This window comes from Ammodytes marinus, assembly GCF_949987685.1.
Source record: "Ammodytes marinus genome assembly, chromosome: 7".
Taxonomy (NCBI): Eukaryota; Metazoa; Chordata; class Actinopteri; order Uranoscopiformes; family Ammodytidae; genus Ammodytes; species Ammodytes marinus.
In genome coordinates, this window is record NC_137211.1 from 30,653,841 (window position 1) to 30,680,179 (window position 26,339).

The 26,339-nt window shown below is 40.9% G+C and overlaps 1 protein-coding gene across 2 annotated transcripts in view; it reads right to left on the bottom strand.

The window, feature by feature from the left end:
- The window catches only part of LOC307252810 (vitamin D3 receptor A), a 132,357-nt gene that overhangs the window by 37,580 nt on the left and 68,438 nt on the right, over nt 1–26,339 (bottom strand). For both annotated transcript variants that reach the window (XM_080030606.1, XM_080030605.1), the window contains exons 3-4: nt 7,030–7,177; nt 6,233–6,363 (exon numbers count right to left, since the gene is read on the bottom strand). In XM_080030606.1, the coding sequence (XP_079886732.1) occupies nt 6,233–6,363; nt 7,030–7,175 (277 nt within the window). In that variant the 5' untranslated portion in view covers nt 7,176–7,177. The remainder of the gene's footprint in view (nt 1–6,232; nt 6,364–7,029; nt 7,178–26,339) is intronic.

A 26,339-nucleotide genomic window follows, 5' to 3' on the forward strand; every position in this document is an offset into this window, starting at 1 on the left:
CTATACACAGTGCATGGGCAACTGAGGGCATTTTTCCGAATGTTTTTAAATAAAGTCAATACTGTTTCAATATATTAAATCAAAGTTTAAAAGAATGAAAAACATGGTTCGGTATTCCTCCTCTCCTCACCTGCTTTAGGGAGGAGGGGCTGCTACACTAGTCTCAGTCAGCAACGCTATACAAGTATGCATTATTTTAGGATTCTTGGCAAACTAAGCTGAACGATTAGATGACAGACAGATTTATTTGTTTGTTTAGCTAGTTAACTGCTGAGTTAGTGTGCTGTGCATTTCTGGACCGACAGAACAGATTAAAATATTGTGTGTTCAAGTTGAATGCAGGTTGAACAGGTGAAGCCTACTCATTGGACAATGTTGGGCTTATAACTTCTGTTTTATTTCACTTACTTGCAGTAACAACGAGTGTAATTCACGTAAATTTTCGTAATTCACGTTAATTTTCTCTCATCTTTTTTCAATGAAATACAGACCAGCTCCAGTGCCATGTGGCTATTTGAGGTCAAACTTGCCCAGCATAATCTCTGTTTCATAGTGTGTGTCTTTGAGGGAAGAGATCCATCGTTGAATTGGACTTGAACCCCCTCCCGGCTTCCTTCCTTTCCCTCTCTCATTATCCCCTTTTCATCTACTGCTCGTCATGGTTATGCTGACAACTATTGCTGCTACGTCCTATTGTCGGGTTAGCTTATAGAAATGGAAGTGCACACTTATAGATTGAAATAAATTGGATATGGGACTAATGGCATAATAACTACTGGAAGGTATGATCATTTATCAGCATGGAGAAGAGACAGCTCTCTTTGTTAGTCTTTATGAATGAGTTGTGACAAGGTGTCACTTTGTGTTAACATGTGCTGAGGTGATGTCTCATTCTCCTTTCAGAGCATTCTGCTTGTATGACACCCTGGTACTGTATGCATAACCAACATGATTAAGAGGAGCGATACAGCAAACAACCTTTTTACACATAAAAGACAGAACTTTAACCCTCTGAACCCTAGGGCTATTTTGCCCGTTTTGCATACTTTTGATTAATCCTTACTAAACTACAGTAAAAAATGATTATCATGCCAAAGTTTGGTATCTTTTGGTTCAGAACACCATAACCTATATGGCCTGATAGTTATTTTTTTCATTTTGACATAATAAATGATCATATTGGACCAAAAACAACATGATAAATGTAAAAACGGATTTAAAAAATATATTATTTCTACCATGGCCCATTCAGTATGAATGTTTGAGTTACCCATTGGGTAACTAAAACATTCATACTAAATTTTTTTGAAAGGTGAAAATAAATACATGGAATGTTTTTATGGTAATGTAAAAGTTTGATTGAGGTGGCATCAACCTACATACAAATTTTATGAACAAATAGCAGGTGAATACATATGGCGCTTTTCCACCGCACATGTAGCTCGACTCGACTCGACTCGACTCAACTCGACTCAGTTCAACTTGGTTTGGTAGCAGCACGGGTCGTTTTCCACTGCAAATAGTACCTTCTGAACGTGGGCGGGGTCGTCATACAAAGGGGCTGAAAGCCAACTCCGGAGCAAGTAGCAAAGCAGAAATTACAAGCAGTTGTTGCACTATTAACTGAACCAACCGATGTGTGACTGCCACACAGTCAGCTGTAGGGATGTGTCACGTACATCCCTATGCACGTAAACACGGGCATCATAATGTTGACTGTTTCAGGATACGTGTTTTCAAATGCAAGCCGTGTCTCAGCCTGAATATTTTATTGAGGTAATCAGTTCAGTCCGAGGCTTGTAATGTAATCGCTCGCTATCAGCTATCGCTATTTAGCCTAGCTGCTAGCTGCCCTACATGACTCCTCTCGTATGTTTAAAGTAACTTCCCCAACAACCAACACAACTGGGTGAGCTTAGCGAATATATGGGGAAAAAATCGGATCTCTGATGCAAATCAAATGAAAGAGAGCCAGAGTAGGCTGCACACTCAAAAGTCCCGGCGTAAATACACTCAAAAGTCCCGGAGAGTTGGGGAGAATAAACAAGCCGGTAGTCTCTGGCCAATCAGAAGCGTCGGCAGACGGCCGGCCACTGATTGGCCAGAGACTACCGTCTGGCCAATCAGCGGCCGGCCGTTTGCCGACGTCAACTTTTAGAATCGGCTCAGCTTGCTTGGAACCTAGAGCGAAGCAATACCAAAAAAAGCAGCCACTGCAGGTACCAGATACCATGTTTTTGCGGTGGAAACGCCAAAAATGCAAGTTGAGTCGAGTCGAGTCGAGTCGAGCTGATACTATGCAGTGGAAAAGCGCCAATAGGCGTTTTCCTCAAAGTTCTGTCAATCATGACCAGTGTTGGGAATAACGCGTTAGGTAACGCCGTTCTTTTTTCAGTAACGGGGTAATCTAACTAATTACTTTTTCCGTCGTTACAACGCCGTTACCGTTACTGAACGTTAAATGCGGTGCGTTATTATGAATTGATTGAATAAACTGTGTAATCCGAACGCACCCCTGGCTCCATACTACACAAACTGCTAGAGAGGAGACCGGTGTGTTTTAAGTTGTGTTTTATTCAGGATGACATTATAACTGTCAGTTAGCGCCGTTACGTCAGTCAGCCGGAGCGCCTGTTTGGCGAAGTTTCTTTTTCTTTCTCTCTGTTGTGTGAGCGTGCACGTTGCCGCAGTAACCACCCATCAATCCACGGTTTAAACGTGCTCTCCCTGAGTTTGTTTGCGTTGCCCTTGTGAGTAAGTGCATGGAGTTTCCCGATCTCTATAAATTATAATTTATGCACATTATTAAACGGCCGCGATTCGCCAGTTGCAACAGCTGTTTAGCGTGTCATCACGATTTGAATATTGTTCTTTTCCTGGGATCTGTATGCTGCTGTGCATGTTAAAGAAGGAAATAAACATAGGATAAATCCTTACTCCTCCTCTCATCGTCTCATGCTTCATAGTCTGACGTGTTTGGCCTTAAGTGGTGTTTTAGCCGACACCCCTGAAGTGAATCCAGTGATATAGCAGATCAGCACGGTACATTCAGCAGTTTCCTCTACTACTTTTGTTGAGAACAAAATACTTGAAGTGCAGGATAAACCTTTTGCTGTCTGTTGATGTGCAATAAATATTGAAGGTTATGTAGCCTACAAGTAGGCCTACCTGTCTGTTCTACTCATTTCAACTGACTTGTGAAAACTGCTCAGAAAAATCCAAATTTTGACAACTTTTTTTTTTTACAGTAGGCTAACGCAAATAGTTACTTTCCCTGGTAACTAGTTACTTCTATTATAAAGTAATTCAGTTACTAACTCAGTTACTTTTTGGAACAAGTAGTGAGTAACTATAACTAATTACTTTTTCAAAGTAACGTTCCCAACACTGATCATGACAAACAGAGGGCACATACAAAAATTTTAAGCTTGCTGTGTTTGGTATATTTTGTTCCAGTAAAACTTCACCTTCATTACCTGCCAGTTTTTATTTCAATTTGACATAATATTTGAACATTATATGGACCCAAACCACAAAAAAAAATTCTCAGTAGCCTATCTTCAAAACTCTCAGTACCTCTCAATCTTCCTCCGTGTGTCTGTCACTTTTGTTTGCTAGCAGCCTCGTCTCTCTCGCATAGAGAGACTCCCGCACAGCTCCCGCCCCCTGTCACTCTTCTTCTTCATCTCTTTTCGTGTAACTTCGTATCACCCCGCCAACCCTCCCTCTCCTCCTCCCCTCCCTGGTAAATGCAGCCTGTTGAGCAGGATGTAGTTTCCAGCACTATTTTCCGATCGTAAAATGACAAAATAATGGCCGCGATCATCGAATTCTCATTCTTTTGAGCCTGTGAAAATAAAATAGCTTTGTATCAACTTCAACCCAGTATAACTTTCGACACACACCGTCGGCGAAGTTGTCCCCGCTTTAGTTTCTATGAAGCGTCGGCTCGAACGTGATCACGTGATCGGCACGTCAAATAACGCAATGGGGCGTGGCCAGAGTTCCAAGAGTTAACACCAGCTTAACTGCACTGATGATGGGAACCCATCTGGTAGGTCAAAAGTCCAATAACTGCTCTATAGGGCTGGCCCGAATTATTTGAATATCCGAGTATTCGTTTGTTAAATTAGTATTCGGAATATTTGTTTAAAAAATAAAATAAAATAAATAAAAAATGTAATTATTTTTGCAAAGGTAGCTCAAACTGCAGTATATTTCGTCAGCAAATAATATTTGGATACACAAGTTATAGAACAATTGTAAAATACAAATAAGACGTTCATTTAAAATATATTATCGAATTATTTGAACTTTGACCTAGTTGGCCGCTGCCCTTTCAAAGCGCAACTGGTGATATCAGCTGTAGTAGGCTACGTGATGTTACCAGAGTGAGCCAAACTAAAAGCGACACCAAGCGCAGGAGGGAGAGAGAGATGGAGGAAGAATAGATTGTGTTCCTAATAACTCTATAGGCTACCACAACATAAGCGCGATTTCAGAAGGAAAGGTAATGCTTGGCGTAATACTAACGTTAGCTTAGCTCAGCTGTTTGTTTACATTCAGCGCTGCTATTCAGCCATCATCAACCGTGACTTGCTTGCATCATGGGAATAGGCGGGCCTTTATGTATATAATATGGACACAAAAGACTATCAATATGGATCTTTGTATAGATTTATAAATCGGCGAAAAGGTGCACGTTCCTGAATGAATTGATAAGCTCCTGTACGGGTTACGATGGCGCAGAGGACAGCTGATTTGGAACGGGGAAAAAGTAAGGAACTCCGACTTTACTACCGTTCGAAAGTTATTAAAGCATCAACAAACTACGCAGCTTGCTGTCTCGGCTTACACACTAGGTTTCATTGAGTACATTGGCATTATTAATGTTGGTTTGATGGTGTGTTTTTCTGTAACGAATATCCGAATATTCGCTTGGAAAAACCAACAAATATTCGAAGCCTGAAAAATGGCATTCGGGCCAGCCCTACTGCTCTACTTCTTTTTTTCTGCTACTATTTGACCCGTGTCTGGGTTTGACATATGGTCAACTTCATGCATATTCACTATGACCAGTCTCCTTGCTGCAAATCAGATCCATTTACACCCTACCACTGAGTATGTTGGCAGCTGGGCCTTGCAGGATGTCTTTTACATTTTTAGATTAAATGTTATTCAAGCAGGAAACCAGTGTACTGCTGTACTGCACCAGCCAACCTGACACTAATCCTCACCAGGCAGTTGGGCCATCTCAAAACGACTGAGCTTGCATGAATTGAGCATTAGAAAGTAAATAAGATAGCACATAACATTATCAATGAATATTAGATAATATTGTAATAATGACAATGATAGCAAGATAAAGAGCATCCATAAAACAGTGAACACAAATGACTTAAGATTAAATAGTGCTTCCCATACAGTGCTTAAATAACACTAACAAGGTTTTATTTTGGATTGATTTTCATGAGTCAATGTTGAATTTTTTATTTTATTTTAAGATTTTATTTTTTTACTTTCCTAATTTGAAGGTGCTATGTAATAAAACGAGGGGGAAAAACCATAAGGTGAGCCGAACATTACACACTCATTACATAGGCCTATCTAAAATCAGCTATAGCATATCAAAGCTGTAGGATGCTGTCCTGTAACTGGCTTTATGTTCAAATAAGAATGGGAATGGTTTTGAAATGGCTAAAATACTGTCTGGTCAAGGAGAGAAAAGTGGCAATCTGTATCAGGCAATTCCATGATAGTATGTCTTATCTAGTCACTTAATCATTTTATGAGTCCCTACATTATCTTAAAACAGTTAAAAAATATCTGGTATAATATGGTAATTAATGTGATTTACTCAAATGATGAGACGCTAGCTAGAACATACATGTCTCCAGTACTGTATTGTCAAACCTCAAAAAAAATTAAATAAAAATAAAAAAAATGCACATGGAGCATTTCACATCACCAGACTATAGGTTCTGGCTCAGTGTTCATTTTGGCAGAAAATTCTGATTTAGTCTTCAACGAAATGAACACTGTTCTGGCTTATGCTGTGTCAGACAGAACTCTGTTCCTTCTCAGCTAACAACACTTAAGAATAGAAGATCGAATAGAAGATCTAAACAATGAAACAAGTCAGAGGCAATCATGACAAATTGTTGAAAGGAAAATAGCTACAGCTGAAGCTATGACTCCCAACAAATGCGTCCAGAAATAAAAGTCAACTCACACTCTTTCATCATGCCGATGTCAATGCAGCGCTTTAGCCTGCAGGCCTGGCAGTGGCGGCGGTTGTCCTTGGTGATGGTGCAGCTCCCGTTGAATGGACAGGTGAAAGAGGCTTTACGCTTCATACTGCGCCTTCAGGATTCAACAAGCAATTTGTTAACAACTCATTTAAAAAAGGTTTACTACATGTGATGGTTGAAATCATTGGGGCCTGATTCTATGAGTCATGCTGCATGCTGAAGCCATATAATAAGACATTTAAAAAACTGTCGATAACTAATGACTTTCTTCTAATCCCTTCGGCTGGTGACACCATTGATCATAATAACACTTCACAGGAAAAGTAAAATCCTATTTAGAATCCCGAAGAAAAGTTGTTGTGTGTTGTTTGTGAATGTGAGTAAGCGAGCTAGAAGGACATGAAGTAAGGGAAGAAAGAGAAAAATAAAAAGAAGGAAATGATGGAGTGAATAATAACCCTATGTATCATACGAACATAATCCTATTTGAATGTTTTTTTTTGCTATTGGGCAATGCAACATGTTGAAAATTAATATGGCAGACACTGAACTTATACATTTACATCAATTCAGTTTGTTCATTTCAATACATTTAAAAAAATTTAAAATTTGCTCTAATAACGCAAAATAGAAAACCAAAGAACACATCCTCTACATGAAAATGCTGCCAATAACAAGAGAAACCATTCAGCAGAGACTTCCAATATGAACCTCAGAGGGCAAAATAGCCAACATGAACCCAAAAGGTGGGCTTAGGCTGAGTAGCAGCAGCACCCACCTGAAGAAGCCTTTGCATCCTTCACAGGTCATGGCGTTGAAGTGGAAGCCGGTGGCCTTGTCCCCACACACGCCACAGATCCGCGGGGCGTTGCGGTCAAACTCCTCCGGCCCCATCATGGACGTGCTCACCGTCATGGGCTCCATCACTAAAGAGAAGGGAGGAAAGGAGTGGTTACAGCCTGATGGCACACTGCAAGCCTGCTCCTTGTTTCTGAGTAAAAAAAAATATTAAAAAAAAAAAGGCTAATGTGCGTCCTGTCCGAGTGCATCCATCAATTTCACCAACCTCAAACAAAGACTAATAAATCAGTGTGTCCTGTGCTGGTGTGATGTGAGGGAGCGCTGGAGTGTGTGCTCTCCTCTTCTTATACAAACAGGTGTTACTGGCTTATTTGCATATTTACCAAAAAGGCATCAACAGCCACACTCATGCATCTTACAAGCTATTGGCTGAATGACTCAGCAAGTACCAACACACACAGAATATTCGGAATCATGAAATTACCCAGAATTAATGGTACGAAAGCGGGCCATTTGCTAAAGCCAAACAAAAATTACTGATGCATTTAATAATGCCGGCCAGGATAAAATGGAATCTGCAGTGCTCATTTTTCTACACACATAAAGACACACACACCATCTGGCCTTCCCTTATGAAATAAACAGCAGTAGAGTAGCACACCACTGCGAGCAAAATCCATTTCAATCTGTACAGAAAGCCCCTCTGTCTGAAGTCTGATTGAAGAAAGAGCAGAGGAAACTTCCAGGAAGTGGAAGAGGTCATGTGAGGAGAAGACAACCTAATGAGGATAGGGGGGAGGGATTTAGTGTAATGAAGTAAGGCTAAGCAGGGAATAAGAAAGAAAGATATGCACACAAAAACACGCCACACGCGCCCAATTAGTCATCATGTGACAAAAACAGCAGTTGAATAATGAAAAAGAGGGTGAGAGAGCTCCATGAGACAGCATTTTAAAAAACAGCAAAACAACCTGGGCTTCCTTCAGCTGTGCAGATCAACAACAGTGTACGGTGGCTCCCACTAATCACTCCTGTCACCCTGTTTCCCCTATTATATGCCTTCTTCCTATCCCTTGGCTCTCATTTGTGAAACATTGCTTAATAAGTAGCTAATGCTTTGCTAATGCATATATTTTTCTATCCAGGTGTATCTCAAACAATTAGAAAATATAAAAGTTCCTTTTTTTCTGGAATTTATATATTCAAGATTCTAGAATCATTATAGACAAAGTGAAATATTTTAGGTCTACCGGGGGTGATTTGAGACCCTTTCAGGGGTACCTAAAAGTTTATCTGGCATCCCTAAACAAAATTGTAAAAAAAAAAAAAAAAAAAAAAAAAAAAGGTAAATGTTTGACAAGCTACAAGTTGAGTTTTTGGGCCACAGCAGATACTCTGGTACGAGCTGAAAGTGCACATCCAGATGAACAGATATGGCTAAAAGCTTACGCGGGTAACGCGTGTTGTGTGTTCGCACCTTAACACAAAGTGGTGCATCATTGTGAAGTGGAATGAAAATTAAACGTGGTTTTAAAAAAAAATTATAAATAAAAAACTGAAAAGTGTGGCGTGCAAAAGTATTCAGCCCCCTGAGTCAATGCTTTGTAGAACCACCTATTGCTGCAATTACAGCTGCAAATCTATTGGAGTATTTAAGTATTTTAATAATATTATAAAAAAAAGTACTTAATGCATGTGAATCATCAACTATATATACAGTATATATAAACACAAAAACTGCCAATCTAGGACATATTTCTATCATGGAAAGCACTTAACAATGGTTGCACCACATGATATTTGGTCGCGCCGCATGATATTTTCAAGTTCAATCAGAATTTACAGGCACAGAATGGGGCACCTAAAGAAAACAAGCTAGCTTTCAACAATAGGGCACAAAGACATTTATAATAAAAATATATATTTGTAGAAATAACTTAATGTTTTTTTGCGGTCGTACCACATGACATCCAAAAGTGGACACTTCATACCAGCCGTTATAAAGGTAGATTTTTTCCAAATTTAGGAGTGAGCTACAAACCTGTTTGCAGCTTCCATGGGTACTTGGTAAATTGGCATGTGATGCAATTTCAACATAAAAGTGCCAGAGTGGTCATTTCTTGATGGTCGCACCACATGATATTTCATGAAATGGACATCCTTGGTACAGGGTTTTTTTTTTTGTATTTTTTGTATGGAAAAATAAATACAAATGCTTTGCAATTTTGTACAGGACTACAACACACTTTGGATATCATGCCAAAAGGGCTAGAAAAAACATGTAAATTCATTAAGAGTAATTTCAAAGTAGTTCAAAAACGGTAAATCAGTGTGGACGGTCGCACCACATGATATTTTGACACTTTAGATAACAGAAAATAGCAAATTACTAATGTTTTTTGAAAAGTTTAAGTGAGCACAAATATGGTCAATATGCCACAAACATATGGTATATATTTATGTATTTGAATAATGTTTCTATTTCAAAAGAATGTAGGTGTACAAAAAATAAAGGCGTCACGTCTTTGACCCTTAAATCAAAGCATAGTCATGTGTTAGAATGGCCCAGTCAAAGTCCAGACCTAAAAACAATTGAGAATATTGAGAAAGACTTGAAAATAGCTGTTGACAGACACTCTCCATCCAATCTGATGCCTAATCTGAACCTTGAGCTATTTTGCAAAGAAGAATGGACAAAATATATCAGTCTGTAGATGTGCAAAGCTAGTAGAGAAATACTCCAATAGATTCGCAGCTGTAATGGCAGCGATAGGTGGTTCTACAAAGCATTGACTCAGGGGGCTGAATACTTTTTCACGCCACACTTTTCAGTTTTTTATTCATGAAAAAAAATTAAAACCACGTTTAATTTTCATTCCACTTCACAATGTTGCGCCACTTTGTGTTGGTGTATCACATAAAATCCCAATAAAATAAATGTACGTGTGTGGTTAACGTGACAAAATCTGAAAAATGTCAAGGGGTATGAATACTTTTGCAAGCCACTGTATTAATGGTTAAGCGTTAATTCAAGATTCACATTACAGTCTTTCAATCAGACTTGCTCTAACAGACTCGCACCAAATCGCCTCATTTTGTATATCATCCTGTACTTTCTAAGCTAAAACTGATTGAATCTCAATAGATCCTTATTGTGCTGTTTGTTTATATTAGTCCATTCAATATACATGTTCATGTGGTATTCTTGGGTACCATTTAATATGACATCGTTGCCAACAAAAGTATGTTCATTGAAGAGAGAGAGAGAGAGACAAGGGAGGCAATGCTACTGGACAAAACAGAATTCAGCTGTGCAGGGTTTTTCCTGCATTCAAAAAAATTTGGCGCCCGCCAAAGGAATTTTAGCGCCCGCCAAAGGAAAATCCTCAGCGCCAAAGTGTTTTTTTTTTTTTTATATAGATAAATAAATAAAAATCTACTTAAAACGGCTCCAAATGTGTTTCCATTTCCGCGCCATTCCAGTCATATTACTTGCAATCTCAGTTGTAAAAAAAGAAATCAGGTCGGGGATAATCGTTACTAAACTATCATTGTTCCGCTCGCCGGGGCATGCAGGCTTATAAATGCAGCAAACCCTTTCAGCCGTGAGCTCCGCTCGGCCCCTCCCTCACCTGATAGTTTCGCTAACGGCTAGTCCAGAGAGTAGCTACGAGGGAGATGTTGTGCATTGCCGGGTGTTTTGAAAAACTTCTAGATGACGAGAATAAAGGTACAACTAATTGTGTTGTCTGAAAACACTTCAGACTCACAACAAACTAAAATAATGTGCAAGATTTGTCATGCGCGGACACGCGAGTAACATGACATACGCGACCGAGAGACAGAGAGAGAGAGAAAGAAAAGTGATATACGACCTGATCTGCACCTTTAAACATCCCGACCAATTTGTTTATTCACTTTAAGTCGAGTCATAATGGTCTATGACCAAGCAATCAATGAATAAAAACACAGGAAGTTTAAAGCTCCTTAACTCCTGCCACCACAACTGTCAACACTACAATGCAACTGCCTATCCAGCCAGCTCCATGACATAAATAAATCATGCCCTTACATTTAATGCTAGCAAAAGACGTGCCCTATCAACACCATTTACAACTGGTTATTTCTATTTTGACATATTTTTATTAAATTATTAAAAATATGTTTCACTTATTTAGCCTATTTCTATTCTTCCTGTTTTCAGTTCAATTAGGCCTTTGTTTAAAGTCCAAAGTCATGGTGTTTTTAGAAAAAAACCTTGTTAAAAGTAAAATAAATGCATAATGTTCTTAAATCAATGATTAACTGTCTTTAATAATCGTGATAACACAATGTGATTACTCAAAATAATCATGATTATGATTTTTTCATAATTGAGCAGCCCTACCTTCTTCCATGGTTTAGATCAATTAGAAACAATTAAAGTATTAAACAGGTAGGCCTAGTCATTATTAGTATTTTGACTTCATATCTACAGGTTGTTTATTGTGATTTCATTAGCGTCAGTGAGCTCCATGGTAACGCAGTGATTGACAGGCTGACTGAAATGCTCTTGAGCTGGACAGAAACTCCCCTCTCCCAACCCAACACCCCTCTTAAAATACACAAACCGTTTGACTTTACTGTCGCGACCCCAAAAAAAGTCGTCGCGTACTGACCCCCCAAAGGCCCATTCTGAGCCAGGAAAAACCCTGGCTGTGTACAATGGATTATTCATGGATCCAGTGTCCTTTAGTGTGTGTTGTCAACACTGGCAAACTGATTTATTTAACATGTTACAGAGCTCAGGTCAGACCCTCTCTGTATGGGGAGGACAACAAGATACACTGCCAGCAAGTAAAAAGGTTCAAACACAGGTTAACAACTCATTACGGTTATAGTATTATTCATTTCTACAATTCTTCCTTATATTGGCACAATAAAAAGCACAATCAGTAAAATAGTAGACAGTATTGTTAAATGATAAGGTTTTAGCGCAGGCTCAATTGTTCATAAAGTTGTCAATTAAATACATTTTAGCCAATGCTTGGTTGTGGATTGAATAGTTTATTATTGTCAACCAGTATGGGTTGCTGGTTTTGTTTATTGTGTCTTTTTAAAAGCTCTGGCTGTTTCTTTCTGCTGTTGTGTCTTTTTTTGACCATGTCACTGTATGTAGTGAAGCAGAAGAAAATGTTCCTCTTTGTGGACAAATCAAGTTGAACTTGACCTCGATACTAGCCATGTACGCAATGAATCATCTGCTTATGTTATCTAGTGAATGAAGGAAACCAAAAGGAGTTGTTGCATGTTGTGAAAATGGAACTACTGTACAGCCGCGGAAAAAATTAAGAGACCAAACTGGATTTTTCTTAAATCTTCATCTCTACATTACTTATTGAAAATGCTCTGACAATATTTTTATTGTGAATTTGGTAGAAATGCTGTCAGTACAGTGTTTCCCCTACCATTATACAGGCCTGGCGGGCCCGCCAGGCCAACGGGACCCCCCGCCAGGCCAACAGCTGCCCAAAAAAAAAAAAAAAAAAAAGTAAAAAAAAAAAAAAATATTAATCTTTTTTTTTTTTTTTTTTTTTGTCTGCGCTACGCCGCGCGATGCACGTGTGCATTCGGAGCGCACATGTCAAACAGGGAAACTGACGAGAAAGAACCTTCCTTTATAGGTCCATGGCATAGGCTACACTGGAGATATTTAGGACTCAGTAACAGGGAGTTGAACAGGAAAAAGTGATGAGCAAAACTTAGAAAGTTAAAGTTGCTACGTCGCAATGGCAACCAATCTGTATCAACAGCTGAGACAGCGCAGCAAGTTATCTTGAAAACAGCAGGCTATAGTAGCCCTACAAGCTTTATTTTTTGGTATTTTCAATGCTACTTTATTTTTATGTTTTAAATTGAGAACTAGGCTACATGAAATATAATGGGTCAGAATACAAAATGTTGCTTATTTTGCACACGTTTTGATTGATAGGCTAATCATGATGTGTAGCCTAGGTTAATTCATTTATTTTAAATTAATATTTGATAAATTAAAGAAAATGTTTCATGATCCAGATTATTCCAGAAATTAATACTAGACAGGATATACCTGTCTATATTAGGTCTTCGTGTTTATTGTATTTTATTTTCATATCAATGTGTGTTTCTTCAATAGTTTATATGGCTTGTGTCTCCAAATTATTCCATAAAATTGTTTTAGGCAGGACATATGACAGCTGTTTACAGAGCAAAAAAAATAAAATCAGATTTAGCTTCTCAAAGTGCACCAGTTTGATGCATTTAACTTTAAAAAGGTAAAGGTTTTCTTCCGCAGGGGCATGCCCCAAGACCCCACTAGAAGGTCCATTCTCCCCCAGCAGTCTCAAAAAATCCTGAGGGAAACACAAAATGTACAAACGTACCGAATGTGAAGGCATAACCCTATGCCCTGATTTGTAGCGGGCTGTCAAAAGAGGCTCATCCATAATACAGTTAGTTTTGGTCAATTTCTACTACAAATTTGGTACGCACGCCGCGCGCATACTCTTTATCAGCTTTTACCACCGGGCCTAAAAACAATTCTAGGGGAAACACTGCAGTAGTTTATATTATAAAATCAAAATGTTCAATTTACTCAAACATATGTCTTTAAAGAGTAAAACAAGAGACACTGAACATTTGGAGTGGTCTCTTAATTTTTTCCAGACCTGTATATGACTCAATACCTCAGCCATGGTTTTTTATCGACACCCCATCTCAAAAGAAGACTTGAAATGTATGATGTGATGACAGTAGAATGTTTTATGAAAGTATACCCAAACCACCATTACATATAGTACATATAGAAATGCTTGAAAGTGTCAGGACATAGAGTGTGTAATTGTGTGTCCCTATGTACATGACAGAAGAGAGAATCCTTGTGGCTATAGGTTATGGCATGGCTATCTTTACATATAGAAGAGGAGTGCTTGTTTTCTCAAGCTGTTGACCTCCTATTCCCTGTCCACAGCCTTGTGACTCTTATCAGCCACTGCACCTAACAGTCCTTGACTGTGTTGACAGAACATCACAATTCAATGTTAAATCAATAGTGTTGCCAAAGACTGAATACTCAAAAAAAAGACTTTGGCAAACTTTCAGAGGTTTAGTCAAATAAACAACTACAGTTGTGTTCAAAATAATATGATTTATACTAGTATGAACAAAGACATGTTATGGAAGCAAAAAAGACAAAAAAAAATCTAAAAATTGACCAGTGCTTGAAAAACTAAACAAATTTTTTTTGCGCAGTGTCTCGCTTTAATTATTATTTTTTTAAACCTAACAGAGCATTAGTCATCCTCATTTTTAAACAGGGCAGGGGCACAGAAGCATCAATCCCTTTCCCTGTTAATCACTGCAGTATGAGTCTGCTGCTTTAGAACTGATAAACACTGGTATTTCTGCTGTCATGGCAACAACTGTCTGCTAATCTGTGCCTCTCTTTTCCACTATCTCACTGTCCACCCTCTAGCTGTAAACACATTTCAGCATGTTGCCGCCAACATGTAATGACAGAGGATGAAACATGTAGGGAGAGGGATTAGCAGGTGGGATTACAGCACAGCCACTCAGTCTATGGTGCTGATGCTATTTCACTGTGTGGAGCATGTGACTGAGTGCCATCTCCACCACTTCTAACCAAGGCCCGATACGCAGTGGGCAGGGAACAAAACATTCACTGAAGGATATTTAGCATTCCTTAGTGAACCACTAAGGGGGATACAGTTTAGTTTTTTTCAGTTTTTTCCACACTAATGTCACAAAGTATTCCATTCAGAAAATACAGCCAAGAAGCAAAGCAATTCCAGCTCTCTGAAAAGAGTTTGGGTTCTTCAGTAAATCATCATCATACACTGAATGCACAGTAATGACAATGATAAAGTTATTCTTTGTTATTTAAGGTGGTGGCTGGGGGGTAAGAATATGTATTTCTCAATTTAAAACATTGTTTTATTCAAAGCATTAAAAACAAATCTCGTAGGCCTACTACTACTATATATATACCATGGCAACGAGTGAACGCTGGCAACTTGCTGCCGCTGCTCGCCGGTAACTTTTGAACAGTTTGAACTTTTTAACTTTCAATAACTTTATTTTATTTATTTTATTTTCCATGAACTAATCGGACAGTGTGATTGGCTTCACTTGGAATATTTTTTCAATCCGCTGGCATTACTACTTGTGTGGGAACAACGATTCATTGGATGCTAGCTTACTTCAAGATTGAACGGGGACTTTATCTCATAACACCATTCGTGTGTTGGCAACCGAAGGGACGTACCAACCGTAGGCAGAGGCCGCTGCTGCTGATTGTTCGCTGCTTCTCGCCACTGCTCATATAGCCACACACGCCACTACACCTGCTGCCGCTGTCCTCCAACACTGGCCAGTCGGATAATCTCCGGGTGCCTGCTGACCATCATCGTTGGTCCCACCCGCTTCAGCCGCCTCCTGGTCTCTTTGATCGCACTGTATTGTGTACGGCTAGCGGGTCGCCCTCGCTCAGCTACCGAGTGGCGGCAAACGATCGCTGCTCCGTCGGCTACATCTGGTCGCATCCATCCTTCTCACTCCGCATGGTCTCCCCTCAGTCAGACTCTTCCCCTGGTTCATCATGATTACTTATTCACCTGCACAGCTGTTTGGACTTTTCAACTACCTTATCCCATCGTCCATCTCAGTCATTAAACAACTTGGACTCCTACGCCGCCGCCGCCGCTACATCCACAGAGGCTCCCGCCGCGGGTTTGTTTTGACCCAGCACGGAAACTCTATCCCATTCGTCCGGTTACCTGCAAGCTCCGCCGCACCTCTGCCACGTCATCAGGACTCACCCGCTATTGGACCATTCACCGCTTCTGTCAGGCAGCAGCTCACCAGGCAGGACAGAAAACATGGACTGGATTTCACTGCTGTCCTTTCCCCTCACCCACACATCACTTCACCAAATGGCCAATCATTTATATACTCAACCACCACCACCCCTCCACCCAGTTTCCCGCCGTCATCCACAAACATAATTATTTGATCAGAGAACTCACCCTCCCCTCAGTATCATCATTTGAATTCATTGCTTTTAAAGCCCCCTCCTCCACGACAGTTATCCTCATCTACAGGCCACCCAAACCTAATCCCTCCTTCTTTTCTGACTTCACCGAACTCATCACATTAGCATTAACCCTCTCTCCACGCTTGCTGTTACTTGGTGACATTAATATCCACATGGACTCCCCCACCTCCAAGCTCTCATCTGAACTCACCATTTTACTGGACAATTTCGATCTCACCCTCTTACCTCTCTGCCATCTTCTCTGACCCCTGCCAAAACCCCAGAACCCTCTTCTCCGCAGTGAGCAACCTCCTCAAACCCCGGACCAGCACCCTCTCCACCTCCTCCCCACATCTCTGCAACTCATTCTTCCAGTTTTTCGCTGACAAAATCACCACCATCAACCATTCACTTTTCCCTGTACATGAACCCCCTGCACATTCAATGGCCCCTCCCCTACCCATTTTGCTGGACCTCCCAACCCCTCGTCCCCATTGCCGTCTCTCCCACTTTGACCTGGTTACCTCTCCTGCACTCTCCAAGCTTATAAGCTCCTCCAAACCTACTACCTGCTCCCTTGACCCCCTCCCCACTCCCCTGCTCAAGTCCTGCCTCCCTGTTCTCTGCCCCTACCTCACTAACCTCTTTAACTCCTCACTGTCCCATGGAATTGTCCCCTCTGCTTTCAAATCTGCTGCTGTCACCCCCACCCTCAAGAAACCTGGTCTCGACCCCGCCTCTCTCTGTAACTACCGCCCAATCTCCAACCTCCCCTTCCTCTCCAAAACCCTTGAACGCATAGTCACCAAACAACTCCAATCCCATCTCCACGCCAATAACCTCTTTGAATCCCTCCAATCTGGCTTCCGCGTCCTCCACAGCACAGAAACCGCTCTCCTTAAAGTCTTCAATGACCTCCTCACCTCTGCCGATGCTGGTTCCCTCAACTTCCTCATCCTCCTTGACCTGAGTGCAGCCTTCGATACTGTTAACCACACCATCCTGCTCACCAGGCTCAGCAACCTCGGTATCGAAGGTACTGCACTCAGCTGGCTTCATTCATATCTTTCTGACAGATCTAACTTCATCTCCCTCCACAACCACATATCTGCCACAGTCACCGTCACACAAGGTGTTCCCCAAGGTTCTGTACTCGGCCCCCTCCTCTTCATCATTTACCTCCTCCCCCTTGGTCAGTTACTTTCTCAATGGACTTCCTCTGCTATGCTGATGACACCCAAATTTACCTCAGTACCAAATCCCCCCACAACCCCCCCATCTCCCACATTGAATCCTGCCTGTCTTCCCTTACACTCTGGATGAAAAATAACTTCCTCAAACTCAACAAAACTGAACTCCTCCTAATTGGCTCCAAATCCACCCTCAGCAAATTTACAACCCCCCCCCCCCCCCCCCCCCCTACACTCACTATTGATGGCACCATGGTCTCCTCCTCCCCCCAGGCCCGCAATCTTGGTGTAATTTTTGATCCCACCCTCTCCCTTGAACCCCACATCCGTCACACTGTCAAAACCTCCTTCTATCACCTCCGTAATATTGCAAAGATTAGATCCTCCCTCACACCCCATGCTGCTGAAAGACTCATCCATGCCTTCATCTCCTCCCGCCTTGACTATTGTAATTCACTCCTCGCCAGCATCAGCACCACCTCCATCAACAGACTCCAACTGGTCCAGAATGCTGCTGCCCGTCTCCTCACTCACACCAACTCGTGGAACCACATCACCCCAGTCCTCAAAAAGCTCCACTGGCTCCCCATTTCATTCCGGATCGATTACAAACTCCTGGTCCTCACCTACAAAGCCCTCCACCATCTGGCCCCCCCATATCTCACTGACCTCCTCTCCCCCTATCAACCCCCTCGGGCCCTCAGATCCTCCTCAGCCAGTCTCCTCTCCACCCACACATCTAAACTCTGCAGCTTTGGTGACAGAGCTTTCTCCAGGGCAGCTCCCAGGCTCTGGAACAGCCTCCCCCAACATATCCGTGAGTCCCTCACCATCTTCCAGTCCAAACTCAAGACCCATCTCTTCTCCTCTGCCTACCCCTAGTTCACCCACCAACCCAACTCTACATGTTATTTTTGTTTGTTTATTGTTTTGTTTTTGTAAAGCGCTCTGAGTGAGAGAAGAGCGCTATATAAATAAAATGTATTATTATTATTATTATTATTATTATTATTATTATTATTATTCTTATTATTATTATTATTATTATTATTATTATTATTATTATTATATTACTACTACCTACTGCTCTTTTCAAAATAACATAACAGTTAAAATGATAAATAATGTTTTTCCCCTTGGAAATAAATAAACGCACTTCTGTAAACTTATTGAAACCAGTTTTTTACAGCACATCTGTCTATTCAACGTCCTTGTACCTGAATCCTAAATATCCCCATATAGAGCAGCGCTGTGTTTACCCGCTCGCAGAGCAGCTGATGGTCCAATCAGAGACACATGCTCACATTTATTGAGCGCACATTGCAGCCTTGTGCGCGGTTATCACCATGCACAAGCACACATCGCTTGCTAGTAGATTTATTTTGCAGCACTCCCAAAAATTTAAATTCTAAAAAAAAAATTGCTTTAACGGGCTAAGCGGTTGGTCGGTAGTCAAGGCGAGGGGCTGGCGTTGTTTAGGCGGCCGCCAAAGCCATGAAGCGCTGCGGGAAACCCTGTCTAGTTAGAAAATGTATTTCTTAGAGGTCACCTCGTATGCAATATGACTGTTCATGTTTTTTCTACATTAATATAATAATAATAATAATAATAATAATAATAATAATAATAATAATAATAATAATAATAATAATAATAATAATAATAATAATAATAATAAATTATATAGCGCTTTTCTCGCACTCAGAGAGCTTTACATAGGAGCAGAACAGTAAACAAACAAAAGGAAAATGTAAAGTTGATGGGGCTTGGGTTGGTGGGTGATCTAGGGGTAGGCAGAGGAGAAGACATGGGTCTTGAGGTGGGACTGGAAGATGGTGAGGGACTCAGAGTCACGGATATGTTGGGGGAGGCTGTTCCAGAGCCTGGGAGCTGCCCTGGAGAAAGCTCTGTCGCCAAGGCTGCGGAGTTTTGATGTGTGGGTGGAGAGGAGACTGGCTGAGGAGGATCTGAGGGCCCGGGGGGATTGATAGGGGAAGAGGAGGTCAGTGAGATATGGGGGGGGGCCAGATGTGACTAGAGAATTATGAGAAAAACAACCATTCTCTTTTTCTCCACCTTTCTGAAAACCTTTTTAAAAACCCCTGTCAGATCTATCTCCCCCTATGACGTCATAATATTCAGGGGCCAATCAGAGCAGACTGGGCTTTTTGGAACGCAAAAAGCCTCTCTGATTTAGAGCTGTTTTGGCTCTAAAACAGAGAAATATAGTTAATTTTACACTGTGCGCACAATTATTAGGCAAGTGATTTTTTTGGCCATATCATAATTGTTATGCATATTTTCCAACTTCAAGCTGTATAAACTTGAGTGCTTATTGGATTCAAGCATACCAGGTGATGTGTATTTGTGTAATGAGTGAGGGTGTGGCCTAAGGAGATCAACACTCTATATCAAGGTGTGCATAATTATTAGGCAGCTTCTCTTCCTCAGGCAAAATGGGCCAAAAAAAGATATTTAACGGACTTTGAAAAGTCAAAAATTGTAAAAAGTATTTCAGAGGGATGCAGCACTCTTGAAATTGCTAAGATATTGGGGCTTCACCACAGAACCATCAAACGTATTGTTGCAAATAGCCAACAGGGTCGCAAGAAACGTATTGAGAAAAAAAGACGCATATTAACTGCCAAAGATTTGAGAAGAGTCAAACGTGAAGCTACCAGGAACCCATTATCCTCCAGTGCTGCCCTATTCCAGAACTGCAACCTACTCGGAGTGCTCAGAAGTACAAGGTGTTCAGTGCTTAGAGACATGGCCAAGGTAAGGAAGGCTGAAACCCGACCACCACTGAACAAAACACACAAGTTGAAATGTCAAGACTGGGCCAAGAAATACCTGAAGATAGATTTTTCAAAGGTTTTATAGACTGATGAGATGAGAGTGACTCTTGATGGACCAGATGGATGGGCCCGTGGCTGGATCAGTAACGGGCACAGAGCTCCACTTCGACTCAAGACGCCAGCAAGGTGGAGGTGGGGTACTGGTATGGGCTGGTATTATCAAAGATGAGCTAGTTGGACCTTTTCGGGTTGAAGATGGCCTCAAAATCAACTCCCAAACCTACTACCAGTTTTTAGAAGACACTTTCTTCAAGCAGTGGTACAGGAAAAAGTCTGCATCTTTCAAGAAGACCATGGGCCTATCCGAAAACTTTTTTTTGCATAGGAAATTTCCTTTCCTATCGAGATGAACCGGAAGTACTCGGCGGATAGGTGATCCGAATTCTCCAAATGCTTAGGAAAGGCATAGGAAAGGAGCCTCGATTCATCCTTTAACCCTCCTTTAGCATAGGTTACTCCTGACCAACCTATGCTAAAGGAAAGGAGATAGTGGTATCCCATAATCCTTTACGGCGGCAAGATTTAAAGCAACAGGCCACCGCCGGAGTTTACCGACTCTACACGAATACGAACGAGAGGTAAAACAGAAGAGAGGAGAGGAGAAGAGAGGAAGATTTAACTCGGCTAAAACAAAATACCCCCCCCCCCACACACACACACACACACACACAGGCTAAAGATAATAAAGAACTCATAAAAGACCAACATCATAATAGTTATTTTCGTAGCACATAATTTACACCATAAGAAAATAAAATACCAACTTCACATTTAATGAAGTTACTGGGGGCAGTTCATTTCAACATCAACACAAGTGTAGCCTCTTTTTATTCCACATGTGAATTGGGATATATGGGAGTGATTCTCACTCTGTTGGCGACAACCTGATTAAAATCAATATGAAAAGAACGCACGGATCAAACGAGCGCTTGTTGTGGTCAATTTTCGGAGAATAGGCTATAGTGTAGTTTCACGCTAGTGACTCACGTCAGCAATACTCGCCGTCGCGCAATGACGTCGGTTAGGAAAAGTGGAGTCGAATTCATTTGAAACAGCGCTGTCCTTTCCTATGTTCGATAGGAAGCACCTTTCATCTCTCCTTAACCCCGATGACGTTTAGGGGTTAAGGCATAGGAAAGGAGGCTAATAGGTTAGGAGATTGGACTTTTCGGATAGGCCCCATGATTTTTATGCAGGACAATGCTCCATCGCATGCATCGAAGTACTCAACTGCATGGCTAGCCAGTAAAGGCCTTAAGGATGAAAAAAAATGACATGGCCCCCTTTCTCACCTGACTTAAACCCTATTGAGAATCTGTGGGCCCTGCTTAAACGGGAGATTTACAGTGAAGGAAATCAGTACACCTCTCGGAACAGTGTCTGGGAGGCTGTGGTTGCTGCTGCACAAAAAGTTGATCTTCAACAGATCAAGAAACTGACAGACTCCATGAATGGAAGGCTTGTGACAGTTATTGAAAAGAAGGGTGGCTATATTGGTCACTGATTTTTTTTTTTTCATGTCAGAAATGTTTATTTGTAAATGTTTAGTTATTTTATTATTCTCACTTTAACAGATGAAAATAAACAAGTGAGATGGGAAAATGTTAGTTTTTTCATTTAGTTGCATAATAATTCTGCACACTAATAGTTGCCTAATAATTGTGCACATATATATATTCTCTTAAGAAAGACAAAACCTCACTTATACTTTCTTAAACATTCAGGTTTAGATTCATTAACATTTTGGATTGACCGAGAGCACTGTAGTTGTTCAATAATACAATTAATCCTCAAATATACAACTTTCCTAATAATTGTGCACACAGTGTAGTTTTTTTTGGACACTTCACCTTGAAAACAGGTTCGCTCATTGTAACGTGAAACTAGGGGGCGGTGCAGGTTGTCATGCAGTTACCTGATCTGCTCTGATTGGCCAGGTTGAAACCGAGTGCAGACGGAGACAGAGGGCAGTACGTTTTTGCAGAGAGGCTAAACTGCAGTACCAAAGTTAGACTGAAAAATAGCATAATTGGTCGTCTTCAAAGAGTGTTGAATAAATTAATGCAGTCAAACATTCATATTTAAAAGACATAAGATTTATCTACAACAATAATTAGAATGGATGCCCAATAAAGACTCCTGAGTCCTGACTATAGTAAAAAGAAGCTGCATGTCTCATTTAAAAAACTGTGTGCTTTTCCCACTCTCCCTCCAGCCCCTTGTGTGCCCCTTAGAGGCCAGTCAAACTTCTGTGCTGCGGTTGTCTTTATGCTTTCCTCCTATCATAAATCTGACATAGCCCATGAGCTGCTAGAACAACAAGACCACCTGACTGGGGAGGAACGTGTCCCATGCTAATAAGAAAAATTATGAATTGGTATTTACTCAATATACTATGTAATAAACTGGACGTAGGCCTTGGACTAGCAGCCTGTATTTGTCACTGTGTAAAAGGCCTTGTGTCAAATGGAGCATGATGTGGACAAGTATTGATCAACCTGCACCAGTACAATCAAAAGTCATCACCATGATTGAGCCTTTTGTCAGAGCTGAAATACAAGTTGATGTGTATGATCTGGGTGTTTTTAATACATCGCATCAAATTATAATGATAATTCAGCAGACAAATCAAGTCAAAATAATTGTATTCAAAACTTGAATTGAAATTCAAAACATGGCAATTCGAGGACCCGCAGACCCGGGTTCGAATCCCACCCAGGGCAGTCCTCTGCATGTCTTCCCCTCTTTGCCCCATTTCAACTCTGTCACTCCAAAATCTGTCTAATAAGAGTAAAAATGCCCCAAAAAAAAAGAATCTTCAAAAAATAGCCGTACTGTGACATCTAAAAAGGAGCAGTAGTTGAAGTTCATAACCCATCTTAAATACTCCAGAGCATAACCATCTATTTTATTGTCCGTTAAGTTCCTATCTATCAAATAGTGAGTTAAAACAAGATTGAGCATATGACCCACTTATTAAAGCGCATGTGTCTGCTGCTTTGCCCTGTTATACTATCAGTGGGGCTATGTGGTATAACCTGCGCTACAGCAGTATGTTCCCTTCTACTCAGGACATGGGAGCTTCAGACTCAGTAGTACTGACTTCAGTGTGCTTTCCAGTACATCTGCTAGTTTTTTCATTTTGTTTTATATTTTATAAACTGTCTATGGTTTGTATAAGACATGGTAATAGGTCCCACATTTTCGAATTGTATGAAACGTGTCCGAAGTTCACGATTTTTTCCGCGTACAATCGAACGCAGCATGCATGTCTGGGCGAGGGCTCTCGCTGCCCAGTGCCAACCGCTGTAGCGATACAGACTCTCTCTGTCTGCACTTCTCATAACTTCTGGGTCACAATGTTGGATCAGAACTAGGGGTGTGAACGTTTACCAAAATATCTAAACTTTCTTTGTGAAAACGGTTAACCGTGACGTCGTTGTCGTGGTCCGCATACCGAGTAATTTTCTGTCAATATCGTTTAACTCCTGTATCCTAAACGCACAAAAAGAATGTTTAGCTGACTTGTTGGCTGCTGCCTTGCTTATCACGTGTTTACTGAGTTGCCGTGTGCAGCTCAAGTGGTTTGAACTTGGTGACGGGGAGCACAGAGGTTAGAGAGATAGTCCCTGAGTTAAGGACCTGACCTTCACACCCCACCAGCAAGCATCTGCCATGGCATTAGTCCAGGGACACACTAAGGGTGATAAGTGTCCCTGAACTACTGCACACACACCCGCTGAAGGGCTGCTTCTCCCAGGCAGACCTCTGAGTGAAGGCAGCAAATCAAAGGACAATTTACCCACAGGGATCAATAACAGATCACACCCTTGACCCTCTGTGTTGAAAGGTGTTGGACACTCTTACAATCACTTGCAGAGATTGAATTGGAACGCGGCCACTGTAGCTGCAGTATGAATGAGTTCCCATCAATACATGGATCCCCACCTGCTGTGAGGCGACATGTTGATGTTGAGCCTATGGCACCTAGCATAATCAGGTCCAATCAATTTTTTCAGTTTAATTCATTCACATTTCCAAAAGAATACAGCTGCTGTACTGCAAGCTGGAAGCCTTGGTACGAATAAGGATTGCTTCCTTATTCACCAACGGTTAACTTGTAATGACTAAAAAAATATATTTAATGTAAGTGTTTATGGTTTTAATTGTAATCCTCAGGTGTACCGTACCTCGTAAGAATGTCAGGCCGAGTGATCCCAAAATCTTTCCTTTAGGTACAAAAAGTTGTGCAACTTAAACCGACGCTCTCTTCCTTCCTTCCACATTCTCTTCAAAGCTCAGGTGGCCATCGAAGGTCCCTTATAGGAGGGTACCATAGGAAATGGAATCTGTTGCGTGTAGAGAGAGGGGTTCACTCCATAGGCGGTCACAACAGGGAACATGGCCTACTTTCAACACCAGCTGCCTCACAGTGGGCCTCACTAACAGATAACTGCCATAAACTCCAGTCCAGTCCAGCCGGGCCCAGAGCATGATGCCGATACACCCTCACACGCACGCAAAATCCTGCTCTTCCAAAACCAAACAGCTGCTCTTCATGTTTCCTTACCATGATGCTACACTGAGACTTCTGGTTCTGTCATCTTTGGGGTTTTACCAGGTTGTTTTTTTCTTTTCCCAAAGGGTTAGTCCCCAGGTTTTTCATTACTGTTTACACGAGTCCTCATCGCAGGTAAATGAATAGGAAATCACAGAGGAGTAGCATTATTCTAACCCCAGGGACTTATGGAGACATCAATACAGGTCCACACTATGCTCCCACAGCCATCCCAAGTCTCTCTTATCTCTGGTAGTCTCATCATATTAAATAATCCAAATAAATACTTTCTGTAATTGTACTGACCCCATTTATATCAATGAAGGAAGAAAAAGTAACAGAAACACCACTCTGTATAATGCAAACAACAGACGACAAACAACACCACCCAAAATGCTCCAACTCGCCTTGTTTGGTTTGATGAAACATAAGCAGACCAAACAAGTGTACAGCTGTCCCAAATACCATTTCACAGGCTTTGATTACTCGTTGGTTTTTCTGAGAGTTTTCGAATACTCATTCTAAAAAACCACACCATCAAAAGCAACAATCATAATCCTAATTTACCCGAGGTGTGGCATGAGACAGTTATCTGCGTAGTTTGTTGATGATTGAACTACTTTCAAACATCGAAGTTCCTTACTTTTTCCCTGTGGACGCGAACAGCTGTGTTGTGCCAAATCAGCTGTCCTCTGTTCCATCATAGCCCTTAAACGGGAGTTTTCAATTCATCCCCGAATGTGCATCTCTATACAAAGTTCCCATATCGATAGTCTTTTGTATCCATAGTATGCATTATTTACCGTGTATTCCCATGATGCAAGCCTGGTTATAATTGTAAAGTTACAAGTTATTGCTCCAGCAGCCCCAGACACATCTGACCAATGAATGAAGAGAACGTTCTCATGTGGCTTATGCTGCTGCATTTTGGTACACTTCACCAACTGATTGAGACCAAAGGAACTGATATCTCAACTTCTAGACTACTGACATCAACCAAACTTTCTATAATCATTCATAGCACTATTTTAAAGGTTTTTACCCAAGGATTTGTTAGTATATTGTTAATTGTCTGATTTATGATACATTTTCCTCATGCATTTCTAAGACATGTACATAGTATTTTTTGATTTATTAAATGAAAAAAGGCTGTATCCAAAATCTGTTGTGTAAAAACTTTAGAAACTATTATGTGCTTAAAATAAAATAGAAATTTTAACTGTGGCTTTATCCAACATCTCGATTTTTTTCTCGAAAAATTACCCAAATTTACGCATAATTGGTTAAATATTGCCATATTTGCATATTTAATCAAATATTAAAGAAAAACATGTAATACAAAAAAATATTGTGTTAGTGTCAGTAATCAACTGGCAAAGTTTCATGATGATATCTATAAGTTAAAAAAAATCCCTATTCACCTGGGGTGTCTCGCCTTAAAGCTGGGGTGGGTAACTTTTTCACTGTAATATTTGGCAAAAATGTCATATTAGCCATTCAGCTATATGTAGGTGAAGTGGTCTGAGAATATCTACTCACTTTGCTCTCCCCTGCCTCTGTGTGCCTGCCCCAAAAATTGCCACCGCTCATGTACACTTTGACAAATCAGAG